The 14,252-nt window shown below is 41.5% G+C and overlaps 1 protein-coding gene across 1 annotated transcript in view; it reads left to right on the top strand.

Annotated features, from left to right (window-relative positions):
- Nucleotides 1-14,252, top strand: part of LOC136364463 (deleted in malignant brain tumors 1 protein-like) — a 48,658-nt gene that overhangs the window by 27,293 nt on the left and 7,113 nt on the right. The window contains exons 18-23 of the mRNA XM_066324434.1: nucleotides 490-637; nucleotides 911-1,119; nucleotides 1,797-1,898; nucleotides 2,938-3,268; nucleotides 4,140-4,411; nucleotides 5,062-5,230. Of these exons, the coding sequence (XP_066180531.1) occupies nucleotides 490-637; nucleotides 911-1,119; nucleotides 1,797-1,898; nucleotides 2,938-3,268; nucleotides 4,140-4,411; nucleotides 5,062-5,230 (1,231 nt within the window). The remainder of the gene's footprint in view (nucleotides 1-489; nucleotides 638-910; nucleotides 1,120-1,796; nucleotides 1,899-2,937; nucleotides 3,269-4,139; nucleotides 4,412-5,061; nucleotides 5,231-14,252) is intronic.

The following is a 14,252-nucleotide window of genomic DNA, read 5'->3' as shown; positions in this document are numbered from 1 at the left end:
GCAAGTTTAATAATTACTGTTTTGCTGGTGCAATCTGTTTCATTTGCATAGTATAATAATACATTGAAAAAAATCCTTATTGCTTTTAACTCTATATGCGACACACTGATCTTTTGTGTTTGAGTGATTCTATTGCTGCGGGTGGATTTCAGAGCATGCTGATTATGTGGGAAATTTTCTTTTGTTCCTTCTCTGATTTTACAGTATTTAGACCACCACCTTTTTACTTGATTTCATGCCTATGTGCCTGAAGCCCACAAAGTTAAAAACTGCAGGCACGGGTCATAATTCTCTGAGGAGTTCCTCACTCTTGTAGCTTAACTGAGAGGAGAACAATCATTATGTTTCTTTTGAGATTTATCCTTGTCTTGTCACAGTTTCTGTAAATAGAACACATTTTTATTTCTTCCGAAGCAAATCTCAATTAATCACTTCTATCCCTTATTTTCTTCTTTTTTTTTTTTCCTTTCCTTTTCTTTTCTTTTTCAGGTCAAAAAATTATTTGTGGTGATATACTTTTTAAGTCTTCTGGAGCATTTCAGAGTCCTTCTTTGAATTCTTCAGATAAAGCAGATTGTTTGTGGCAAATACACGTAACAAACAATTTCCGCATTTCGCTCACATTTGATAAAATTCAGTAAGTAATTAATTTACTGTAAGTTATTAATTTACTTTTAATTTACTGCTAATTTGACAACATTCATTATTGCCCACTTTCTGCTTGGGCAACAAGAAAATTCCAAATCTCAACTGCATCCACAGCTCCCGGGCACATTTCCTATCCTATAAATGAATGATAAACATACATGGGAAATGTGTGAGTGCAGAATCCTATGATATAGTTTGTTCAGCGTTTAACCCCCAAAGTTTAGCAAATGCATTTTTTTATATATTCTCATTTCTTCCTCAGGTTGCAAGGGGGATGCCAGAATGACTATATTGAGATCTATGACGGGCCACCCAAATCTTCTCCTCTGCTTGGAAGAATTTGTTCTGGTTCTCCTCTCACGTACACTTCATCTTCAAACTTCATGTCTGTCAGGTTTTACAGTGACTCCAGATATTCCAGTGGAAATTTTCGGGCTCAGTATCAATCCTTTTCAGCAGACCAGAACACCAGTAAATTTCCATTCTATTTGTAATTCTGTTCTCCTGGTAATGTTTTCTTTGCTCAGAAGCTTTTATACACTGGGTTTTTTTGACTAAATAAGTATTTGTTAATGTTGAGAAGTAATCAGTAATAGATTGATGCTTGACGTTCAATTTTGATTCCTACTTGAATATTGTGACTGATTATTGACGGGTCACTTTCAGAAAATAACTACTTTTTCTTCTTTAAAAGTATTCCATTTATTTGCCTTTAGAACTTTTCTATGTTATTTTCTTTACTTGTATTTTTTTGTATCACATCATAATTCACATATATTTTTGTACCTTTCTGGAGAAACTTTCACAGAGTCATAGTAATGTTGGTCAGAAGGGACTTTTGGAAGTTTCCCAGGCCAACTATTCAAAGCAGAACTACTGCTGACACCAGCTCAGGCCCATTAAGAAGTGGTCTAGTTGTGTGTCTAGAAATATTCAAAGGATGAAATATTTAAAGCCATTACTTTGGCTGACCTATTCCAGTACTGCCCTGTTGCTTACTCATATCCAAGCCTCAAGTGTAAAAATAAGTGGTTTGCCTTATGAATTCTCTTCTCTAAATGGTGGGAGTTATTGCACTTGTTGCACTTGCAATACGGAAACATTATCAAGTACCTGAAATCAGTAATAATTTGTATTTTTTCCGCTAGCCCTTCTGTGTTTGCCAATCTACATGCGTGCAGTGGTAGACAGACACTATCTCCAGTCCCAGGGCTACTCGGTGGAGAGCATCAGCCTGGCAGACCCTAAATGTAGGCCAAAAATTACATCAACTGAGGTTATATTCAACATTTCATACAGCGACTGTGGTACACGCAGACAGGTTGGTGTCAAGACATTTGGGAGAGCCCTTGGCATGGGAATTTTACAGACATTTGGAAAATTGTCATGGGTTGCAAAGGGCGTTGTAGGCCTGCACAGGCATGCAAAACACAGAAAAGGAGCATGTGGTTCTGGAGGCTGAAGTTGGTTAAATATTTTTACTCCTCCTTCCCAGGGGACCTATAGACTTCCCTGTACCTGTTTCCGAATGATCTTCTAGAGAACAAAAATAGAGGGGAGGTGTTTCAGTGCACCCCCACAACCAAGTAAATGTTTCCATATTAGGAACAGAGTGTCAGTCCCACCCCAGGATTTTTCAGGGAGAAGAAGCAGAACCTTCTGTGCTTCTCTAGTCATAAATAGACTAATGGCAGCACAAAGGCACTTGTTGGATCTTTGAAATGTACCTCAGAACCTGAAACTATTTCTATTGGGTAGCTTGCTAAAAAAACCCTCCTTGATCCTTGTGTACTTAAGAACCAGCAAAAAGTCTCAGCATTTCTTCAGGGTGTCTTAGCAGGTGCAAGGGGCTTCCCTGCTCCATGCATGGATTTTGTTCTTTTGTTTTGTGTCATTTGTTATTTTCTCTTTAATTAAAACCATTTTGCTTTTTCAAAGCACCTCTGGTCAAGCCGTCTGGCTAATGAGTATTAAGCCATTTCTGGGAGGTTGCTGGTTAACCCTCAGAGCTTGATACACCTGCATGAGGCTCATAACACGCTGGCCTCACACAGAATTTTATCAGGGAGAGTTCAGTGAGCAATCCCATCCTGGATGTTTGGGATTTTTCACTATGACATGTCCTTTCTGAGTGCTAGGACCTGGCACATGAAGAAGCTCATAATACTCATGCTATTTACAGTGAACATGCTCACATGTGGTAATTCAACCCCCATTCAATGTGCCAAACAGGGCGACAATGAAACGATCACCTACTCCAATGTGATAAAGTGCCTGCTCCTGGTACAGTCATCAAGAGGAAGAAGGACCTTCACTTGCACATCAGCTGCAAAATGCTGCAGAACACCTGGGTTCAGGTCATGTACATTGCTGATGATGTCACCGACGTCAACGAAATCCAGTATGGCAGATACAACGTGAGCCTGATGTTCTACAACTCCTCATCTTTCCAGTGGCCAGTGCATGACTTCCCATACTATGTTGACATGGATCAGAATTTGTTCCTCCAAGCTTCTCTTCACAGCTCTGACCGAAATTTGACTTTGTTTGTGGACACCTGCGTGGCATCACCTAATTCTAGTGATTTTAGAACACTGGCCTATGAATTGACCAAAAGTGGGTAAGAGCTTTGTAAAAACTTACTTTAGAAGTGTCTCTATGTGTACTTCTAAAAGAGCTTAATTTGTGAGGCGAGGTGATTTAGGACCAGTGTACATTGCTTGTAACTCTCATTGCAAAAGTTCTCCTAAGAACAGCATTTTGGCAAAGCCTGAGTAAAATTCAGAATGACAACCAAATGTCATTCAGAAGTTGCAGTCAAGTATGAAGATTTCACTCAAAGAGGCTGTGAGGAAATAGAGCTCAGACTTTCTTTCTGAAATAGAAGTATAAAAGGGAGGGATGTCCCCAGCTCTACGTTAGTGTACATCACGAGTTTTACAGCATCCTAACTGTAATACAGATCTGTCTACTCAAAAAGAACAGAAACCCCTTAACCTTTTCTTATTTTAAAGGAAGCCTAAACAACTTTGCTAATTTTATACCAAAGTACATTGAAGTGCTAAACAGGATGTTTACTTTTAAAAAATTAGAAGTGTATTAAAATTAATTTTATGCTTCCAGAGCAGAAAGGGGAACTTTATCTTTCTGCAACAACTTGCAGGGACCCCTTTTCAAACAGTTAATCTTGTTTGCAAATGCGTTACAGGCTCTAACCTGAAATGGAGAAACCAGCAGAACCACTATCCAGTTTTCAGCTATTCATATTTATAGGGAACATGCTAAGCTAAGAAATTTCTGTGCTGTGTACATTTAGCAGTTTCTCCTTTTCCTAAAAGCACTTTTTCTTTTTTTAAGCCTTCTGATTTCTCTTTTACTTCCTGCTTTTATACTTAACCTCAAAACATATTGCAAAGAGAGGGTGTAATAGTGCTTCTGCTCAGGTGAAGCCATGAGTTAGCAGCTGATCCGATGGTTTCACATCTCTGCAGGTGTGCCAGTGATAAAACCTACTCCCTTTTCCCCTCTCCACGCCCCGACGTCGCGCGGTTTGGGTTTAGCTCCTTCTCCTTCGTGAGCCGGTTCCCGTCAGTTTTCCTGCGCTGCCAGCTGGATGTGTGCAGGCTCCACGACTACTCCTCCCGCTGCTACCAGGGCTGTGTGAGCAGGTTCAGGAGGAATGCAGACTCTTCCCATAGACAAGTGGACGTTGTTGTTGGACCCGTGCAGCTTCGGGAAGCTCAGGCTGAGAACAGGAACATCAGTGAGTTTAAATACCTTTAACAACGTAAGGCTCTCTGTGTTACTGTGTGTTTGTGTTTCAGTTCAGACATGAGATCCAGCTCTGAAATGTGCCTTTGCTGGTCCATCTACAATTCTGCTATAATTCTTATGGAGGGATAATTTTTTTTTTACATATATAAAATAGTTTCATTAGATTTACAAACTCTTTGCTTCCTATCATAGTTTAGATCCATTCCATGTTCTGCACATATCAAATGGCAATTGATTCAGTTCTATGGGAGGAGGGATGAGATGTAACTAATCTCCCTGCCAGATTTGTATTAATTTTCCAAAGCTGTCTGTGCCTGATTTACAGGTCTGTTATTTATTTATAATCAATCTCTAGGTCCTCTTGGAAATGTTGTCCTGTAGCTGCTGTTTCCACTAGCAGAAAGCAACATCTTAATGTCTTTGTGTGTAATCATTACAAACTCCCAGTTTCTCCTTAATTTCTTGTCACAATCTTTACTTGTTTTTCATGGCCACAGAATCATTTGTGAAATAATGTGCAGTCTTCTGATCAGATCCAGATTAGAGCTTTTTAACTCAAATTCTCTTTGTTGAATTATCTTTGCAATTGACTAGCTCAGAGGAAAAAAGTAAGTTTCTCTCTTACTGTTTTTTGCACAGAGCTGGCCTCTGACATCCAGGCAAAAGGGGAGACTCTGAGCCCAGTGCCTGCTGACAGCTCCCACATTCCTCTGGCTGTGACCACCGTGCTGCTGGCAGCTGCTGCTCTCACACTGGGAGGATTTCTTTGGAAGAAGAAAATGCAGGAGGGCATTCCATACCAGAAACTGTGAGAGGCAGCTCGAGGCAGGGAGGTGGAAGGACGCTTTCACCAGCCACCTGCTTCGTTATTTGGGTTTGCAGTCAGTGTGAACGGGCAGCTCTCACTTGACTATTCCACCATCCAGACCACGTTTGAGGAATCAAGGTTACACCTGATGTTACCATGAGCTGAATTTATAAAGCCATCTGATTTTCAAATCCAGTCCAAATACACCTAGGGTGTAAAGAAGGACTGATTCTTTCATGCCAGCATCCAAAGAAGCATCTTCAGTGCTGGACATTTCAAAGCTTTTCTGCTGAGCTCCTCCTTGAGTGTCTTGCTGAGAAGACTGAAAGAGGTGACTTGAGAAACAAGAACTGACTTATTTGGCCCTTGCTGATGTGCAGATGAAGCACCTGTGGAGCACCAAAAGACACACTGGCAAGTCGTACAAGAAAAATGTTTCTTTGCAGTAAAGAATCTCAACAGTGAGCCATAAGGAAATATGCTCATGGGCTCCCATGAGGAATTATTGCTGTACAGCACTCCTGACTTTGGGCAGTATGGTTCTTCCCAAATTCATATTTCTCTCAGTAAATGTAGGCCATTTATAAAATTTTGTATGTAGGATGAACATAATCCTGTTACATAAATATGTTAATTAAAAAAAGCAGGAAAGAAAATGGTTTTTTGAGGAACACTTTATTTTTGTGTGCTTACAGACATCCCATTTGTGTATGTGTGTGTGAACTCATGGCTAAGACACTGTCAGGTTGAAGAATGTGGCTTCCGACAAAGTGTCATGGGTTGAAACAGCATTTTCCTGCCAGGAACTTAGAATTCTCTGGAAAGGACAGGGACCTCTGCCACGGGCAGGTTTTGGATTGACATGAAGGTCTGACAAGTCAGAAAGCAGAAGGTGACTTTTGGTAATACCCATATAAAAGCTGAAGCTGGGTTGGAGAGTTCCTCTTTCCCTCCCGTCCCGTGAGCAGATAACATGTGGGCAGCTGAGGGGAGCCCGCCTCAGGCCCTGGGTGCCCCCAGGGTGTCCGGGAGTGGCCAGGACTCCAGATCCACTGCCCCAGAGGAGGCTGGGCTGAGGTTGGGCAGGGTGTCCAGGACTCCAGATCCACTGCCCCAGAGGAGGCCGGGCTGAGGTTGGGCAGGGCTGGCCGTGTGTCGGTCCCGCGGCAGGGATCAGCGCTGGTCATGGCAGGACCGTGCCCTGCCCCTGGCTGATGGCACACCAGGCCCGGGGGAGGATGGGATCCCCCCACCCAGCCTACACTGAGCCTTACAGAGCAGCTGCCAGCGGCTGGTGCCATGAGATTGAGGGATGGAAGAAAAGGTATCCATCAGCCTCCCCACCACATGGCTTTGAAACATTTGCAGCTGCTGTCCTGGACATCACCTGACCACCACAGGCCTGGGCAGGCTTTAACTCTATCCTGACACAAATTGAGACTTCAAAACTCTAACCCTTCTCCAAGATGAGAGAAAATTTGAAACATGTAAAGGAACAATATGGAGATCTCAAAGTCAGTAAAGGAAGAGTGACTCTTAAGTGGTAGAGATGACCAGTCGCCTTGGTTCTAGGCTGAAAATCTCCTCTGGATTATGGTAACAGGATAATATTTTAAATCATGAACGATATAGACTGGGGAGATGATTTGTGGATTTTGAGCAAAGGTATCTGTGATGAACTGAGTGAATATGTATGTGCCCTCATGAGAGGTTGAACAGAGTGAGGTGAGAGGAAGCTCCTCTGCCAGTGAAGACGTGAGAAGACCATCTCTGTTCCCTGAGTCAAAAAAAGATCCTTTGGATTTTTTTTTGAAACAGCTCATTTTTAAAAGGTACCACCCCAATTTGTGAAATCCACAGCTCATGGGTAGTCATGGGAAAGGCTACAGGATATGGGAAGTTCCACAAATGCAGATTTTCCTGGGCGGGCTGCTTTTGCGTGAAAGTTACCAAACCACAGGAGTGACTTCTCTCTCTCAAAGGCTGAATGAAAAATTGTTTTATAAGTGGTACTGTCCTGAGGTTCTGAGTTATGCCTCTTTACATTGTTTGTGGAAAATGAACAGTTTGTAGTGGGAGAAAGGGTTGGTTTTAGAAATTGATTTTTGTGTTATTTTGGTTTTTTTCTTTTCTTTTCTTATTTTCTTCTCATAGTGTACGGTTCTAAAATCTCTCTGGTTTTGCTTCGAAGTTGAGCCTCCTTCTTTTACACCTGGAATAGGTGGGAGGGAGAAAACGTACCTAAGTTCCCATAAGGAAATGTGACCTCTTATGCTCATGAGAAAAGAAAATTAAAAAACCCAAAAAACAGTAAGAAAGGAAGAATTTGTTGGGAAGAAGCTACTTAATATAGGTGGAAAGGTCACTGGTGTTGATTGAGAAACGTCCTTCTTGAGACATTCCTGTTTTCCAGCCAGCTGCGAAAGAGTTAAGTTCATTTGGAGCTGAGCAATGTCAGAGGTGCAAGGTGAGGCAAGGTGCTGACGTATGAGGAAGGTTGAGGTCTGCTCTTGTATGTACACCATAAAGCACCCAGCAGCAGCACACCTCCTCTGATGGATTCTCTCTTTTGAGCACCAGTGGCTTTTCCTGCACTTAGGCTTTGTGCACACCAAGAGCTGACTTCCCTTCAGCCATTCCCTTTGGCAACTGGCAGCATCATTTCCTTCCTGCTGATCCTTTTGGCTTAAAGGCAAGGTCAGGGCAAGAAGGTGAACAGCTGGTAACACTGAAGAGTGTTGGAAGTCTTGGAGCCAAGTTGCTTTCTGTGTTCACACCTTCTCCTTCAGCAGCCGTTTGCCTCAGACTCTCCCAGATCTGGTGCTTTTTCTCTCAGTAAAACTCAGAAACTGGGTTTAAGAAAGGAAAATGGCATTAAATGAACACTAAAGCTAAGAACACTTCAAAGACCTAAGGGTGATTTGAATAACAAAGTATTAAAAGGGTCTAGAGGTGAAAAGCCAGGTCTGAAGATCAGCGATAAAGCAGTAGGAAAGAATTCCTTTCGTAGGAAAGAATTCCTTTCCAGTAGAAGAGACCCCTGCAGGGTCATTTAAGGGAAGAGCAGATATGGCCCAACAAGAAGCATCCACCAAGGTTATTGTCACATTCACTGCCAGAAATCCTCCAAATACAGGCAGTTCTGACTGTTGGGGATATTCGGTCATTATGTGACAAAAATGCACGTGTGTCATGTCATGTGGGAAGGGCAGGACTGCTCATACATGGGGTTTCGAGGACATGAGACCCAGGACACCACCCAAATGTCAGACACAGGCACGGCTGGTGTACAGATTGACTTCACCTGCTTTTCATAAGATGTCTGATATTTAATTTTGTCACTTTCTTAGACTTAAAACTGAACATTTTTTTCCTTTTGTGGGCACGAAGCAAAGGAGACTAAAAGTGTGAGTGCTGGGGGCTCCCCTGGCAGGGTATGGCCCAGCTGGTACAACACAAAATGAATAGGGACAGATACAGGAATTGAGGTCCTCCAGAGCATTCCTGGGCACATACAGAGAGACTAATTCTGTTCAAGCTCCCTCCTGCAAGAAGTGTATGACAGAAAACCAGCCCACGGATCTATAGCACAGAGTATTATTGTAAGTCTTATTATTCCTTTGATAAACCGAAAGACAATGATTGATCAATGAACACAGCAGAGCTTTCTATGGAGTTTAACAGCCCTAAGAGCAACTAGAAATGACAACTCTGATTGAAAAATTGCACAGTTTGAAACTTTTGAAACTTCTGATTGAAATTGCATAGAAAGCACTTGGGCTTTAATCCAACTGTAACAGTATAATTTATTGCACACTTGTTCCAGCAAGCAGCTGACCACTGAAAAAACAGGTTATTCTTTAATTGAGGCTGATATTCTCATACAAATGTCTTATTCTTATTCAAATGTTTCCTGTGTCTCAAGACTTTTGACTACAGTAAGACAAATTTGATCCTCTGTATTTTATCTCTCTGATAAGTGGTCAAGAGCCAAGGCAAAAGTTCCATTTCTTCCTGATGTGAGAACAGCACAATGGATTGCTGATCTGCCAGCAGCCATGCAGTCTCATAACTCATGCTTTTTGTGGACTTTTATGATACTTTTTTCTGCATAAAACTTCCTGCTGCTCTGATCTCAGTGTGTGCTATAGATAAGACACATAATATGAGACACATTCTGTAGACTACATTGGAATTTTAGCCTCTACCAATCAAAGGTGCCTGTTATTAAGGCATAAGTCCTCATATAATTTAAAGAACACTTACTGGAAGTGCCAGAATTGCACCAGCAATCAGACACCGGGAAGTAGCCTGATATATTCACGTGTCCATGGACCTTGCTAGCAGATTTAATTATTGTGAATACATTTAACCACTGTGCATTTAGTGCTCTTCCATTGTTGAAACTCCTTGATATCATCCATGAATTTTCTGTTCACACTGTCTCAAAGCAGCTATGGCTGCATGATCTGGAGATCCTCGAGTCCATGCCCTTGCTCAGAGCAGGGTCAAATGAAAACAAGCTTTTCAGGGCTGATTCCAATTGGAGTGAATACCTTGAAGAATTGAGAAATCTATAAAATTGCTGGGCAACCTCTTCCTCTGCTTCTCCAGTCTCACAGAGGAATTTTCTTTCCTTATGTGTAGTAGGGTTTATTGTACTTCAGTTCATGCCCAGTGCTTCTCAACCAGCCACCAGGCACCACTGAGATGAGTCTGGCTCTTTTTTCAAGAATCTTGAAGTAGGATTGACCTCATCATCCCCCTCCCAAGGACAGTGTGTGATCACTCCATTGAGCACATGGTATTGTTTTTGCTCTTGTCAGGCAGTCAGGAGCAGTAGAACTGTGAATAGCAATGTTCAGGCTTCCATGTCTTTATTACCATGTGAGTACAATCAGTTGTATTTACCACAGTCCTCCAGTTACTTGCTCTTCTCAGAAATTACTTTAACAGCTCCTGATTCTCTTTCTGGACTCTGGCCTTTTGTCTTTCTTTCCTCTAGTTGGGCACTGTGAACCTTTGCAGGAAGAGCACTCTTTATTCCCCTTGCTCTACACCCGAGCTGTGTTTTTCTACGGAAGAAAGGTTGGAATACACCAGCAGGAATATTGAGTTACATCCAACTATTGCAGTTTGGTTGTAGCTGGTCTCGTAGCCAAAATGAACAGAGACGTACAGCCTGGACAGGGTGTAATGAAAAGAGTATTAGACCAACAACTGGCCTCTTCCTAGTTCATTTCCATTTCTCCTCATCAGATGAGAACAGAAACAGTAGAAATGCAATATAATGACCCCAGCAGACAGGAGTTTGAGCTGTTGTGCCCTCAAGTCACCTACAACTCCATTAGGACTTCACACAGACCAACCAAGGAAACCAGCTCAACAGGACTTCTGATTTCAATTTAACCTTCTTTTCTTTTTAGAAATTGTGTGATTCAAGGCATTGAAGGGAGTCCTGCTGGCAGATGCCTCTGAGGACCATCGCTGTAGATGGAGGGAAGACACTGGTAAACCAGAGCAAGCTCAACAGAAGCCCACAGATGAGGTCCACTTAGGGTACATAACAAATAACTGGCATGAATTTACTTTTGATTCCTGACTTAATCCCATTTATGATTTTTTTTTTTTTTGTGTGTGTGGGTACATGTGTGTTCAAACAGCAGGGAAACAAACCTATAGTTTCAAATGGAGAACTAAAGTATCAGCATACATGACACATACAGGATTGTCTGCTGGAGAATTTACTAGAAAACCTTCTTTGTATTTACTGCCTCATCCTGGAATACATTATAACCTCCATAATCAAGCAACTACCTATTAGCAATAAATGAATAAAATTAAGATGTTTGAGGCAAAGAAACATATAGTTTCACTGTGCTGGTTCCTAAAGTAAGTCTGGGCCTGCACATACTGTTAAGATAACTTAAAATAAGGGCATATCATGGTCTTGCCTGGCATAGAGTTACTCTTCTTCCAGGTACCACAAATTATTGAGGAAATGGAAACTTTACCACTCCTGTATAATCCTTCTGTAATGATCTGATAATCATAAAATTTATTGCAAAATAATTCAGATACAGCATGGGCCAGGCTGACCTTGAGAGCCCCAGTCTTTTACCCGTGCAGAGTATAAATTCTAACGCTCCCTTTTGCTGGGATCTCTTGACAAGATGGGGACCACCAGGGACTTGCTGTGCTTATTCCTCTTAAATGCAGCACTCCTGGATGCCAGCTCATCTAAGCTACACAAAATATATTCTTCACAAAAAGGTAGGAACAAGTGTGTCTTGCTTTGCTCTGCTGGGTCTATACATGGCACTCTATACAGGCCACTTGAATCAACCCTTTGCAAAGATTCAAAGACAGACTGAAATTAGATAACATCAGGTTGTCTTATATAAAAATATGAACCAATCTCTACCACAATTAAATATTATTTTTGTTATGAGTTAATTGAGTGTGTTATGAAATTATCATTGCTTGGCAGTAGTGTCTTGTAGATAAGCTTGAACCAAATTTAGAAAGAATTCTGATGTGAAAGACTGAGAGGCTTTGTTCCTAGAAATCTGTGGGTTTCCGTATGGAATTATGAGGGATTATGAATGCTTTGTCTGTAATATATATCTGTGTTATAACACTTCAAATTCCATCTTGCAAATGCACATGGAAACACCCAATACTTCTTTAGCCTTATATCATTTAATGGGAGCGCAATAGAAAGTCACAGTTGTTGTGTTGTAGGTGTCAGGAATTCCCAGGTGTGTGCATTTGACTAACTTGGGACTTTCAGGCATGTGGAATAAAACCTTGGAGACTGTAACAGTCTGCAAGTGTGCAAGTACAAACAGCATTGGGTTTCCTCAGAAACCAATATTTAGTATTGCTAAGGACTTTCTAAACACTCTCAGTATTTTAAAAAAGCTATAACAGCAAAAAAACCCCAAAAACCAATCCAACAAAGGAACAAAAAGGGTATGGCTCTCACTCCTCTTTCACAGAAGATTTCTGAAATCTTATGCTCTTGCAAGGAATTTCTTCTGACACAGACACCTCTTTGTTCATTTTTTTAGCAGCTATAAATACGAAAACAACACCGATTATATCTCTGGGTATATTTGTGATAGAGTGTGCATTGCTAATTTTGCCCGCTGCTTTCAAAAAGATGTTTCAAAATGCTTGAATTATAAAAACAGAAAACAGAAAAACGAAAACTAATTGTTTTTACAATAACTAATTTTATAGGAAAATCTGTGTATAGAAACAACTGCAAGTGCTCTGATATTTCAAATTAGAAGCATAGATGTGAGTTCCACAAAAATTGTGTGTTACTTTGAGTATTTCACTTTATTAGGCTAACCGTAAGACTTCAATGCTTGATTTATTGACCTGCAACAAAATCTGTCCAGTCCTAGCAAATACACATTAAGAATTGCCACTAAAAAAATGCGAATATTAATTAAAAATTTCAGATTATTTTTCTTTGTCTGACCAAACATTAATCCAAACACACACTTTTGAAAAATAAGTTGTCTAACTGACAGGTTTGCCCTCAGTTGGACCTCTTTGCATCCTTTTGAAATTGAATTGAAAAGATAATTTTGTGAGGCTATCACACCCTTGTGGAATATGACATTATTAATTATCTCTTATTTCTCAGAGATCAAAACTTTGCCCTCCACCCCAGAAAGATGCAGCACTCTAGGAGAAACCTACCTCATCTGAATTTGTTGATCACATGTATTGTAAATAGCAGCCCTGTGAAACAAAAAGCCGAAAATAATAGACTCAGGGAATCACAGAATGATTTGAGTTTCAAGGCAACTCCAAAAAACTTCTGGCTTAAACTTTCAAAAAGAAGTTTAAAAGAGAGTTTAAGACAGAAGATGCTCTGAGACATTTGTGACCTTGAAAGTTGCCAGTGAAGGGAAATCCACAACATCTCAGCACAATCAAAAAATTAGGACTCATTTGACAGAAAAAAAAAAAAAAAAAAAAAAAGGTGTCTTAAAGATGTGTCCAGAAATTATTGGTTTTCTTGCACCTTCCATGGAAGAACACCTTGAGATTGAGACATTGCTCTCCATCTCCCACGTGACACCAGCATCCCCAGATGGGAGAAACCTGATCATGCTCCTTCAGCCACCAGGGACTCACCTGCTTCTTTCTCTTCCTTCTCCACAGATGCCATCAGCACTGACACACCAAAGCTAATGTCATCTACTCTTCCAGGTGGGTCTGAATGTGTCCACAGTTTCTGGCCAGTGCTTTTGAGGAGTCAATCATTTCTGCAGAGTTTGGGGTTTGGTTTTCTCCATGGGGCAGAAGAACCCAGGAAAAGTACATTATAATGAAGCCAAGACTGGCAGTCCTGGGGATCTGAAAATTGTAGAGCAATGCCAAGTCCCCGTCCAAGGAAGGTGCCTGCCTGTGGGACTTTGTTGGCTGGAATTAGGTGTGTTTTGGGGATGAGTGCAGGTTAAAGAAATCATCCTCCTGAGATCCCCAGGACAGGATGGCCCCAATATCCTCAGTGCTGGGAGAAACCTGGCCATTCTTCATTCTCCACCAGAGCCTCACTTCTTTCTCTTCTTCCTCTGCATATGCCACAACCACACCCAGATTAATCTTCTCTGCTCCTCCAAGTGAGTCTGAATTTCTCCTGGCTTTTCTTGCTGCTGCTTCTTTTGGCAGAAACAATTCGTGCCTCAGAGGATGGGGTTTATTCTTCCAGAAGGGAGAGCATGGCTTAGGAAAAGCACAGCAAGAATGCAGCTGAGACTGGGAGTTCTGGTGGCTTGAAATCCATAGGGCATTGCCAAGGCCCTGGCAAGGGAGGGCACAGGCTTGTGTTTTTTGTTGGCTGGAATTTGCTGTGCTTTGGGAATGAGCATGGGATTATGTTTTTGGTTGATCCCACAATGAAAGACCACCATGCTGAACCCCCCCAGGCTCTCCATCTGCCATGATACAGGGTGGCACCAACATTCCCAGTCTTGGGAGTAATCTTGCCGTGCTCCTT

Source organism: Sylvia atricapilla, chromosome 8, assembly GCF_009819655.1.
Source record: "Sylvia atricapilla isolate bSylAtr1 chromosome 8, bSylAtr1.pri, whole genome shotgun sequence".
In the NCBI taxonomy this organism is placed as follows: Eukaryota; Metazoa; Chordata; class Aves; order Passeriformes; family Sylviidae; genus Sylvia; species Sylvia atricapilla.
The sequence above is the reverse complement of the archived record's forward strand: the minus strand, read 5'-3'. Positions and strand labels throughout refer to the sequence as shown.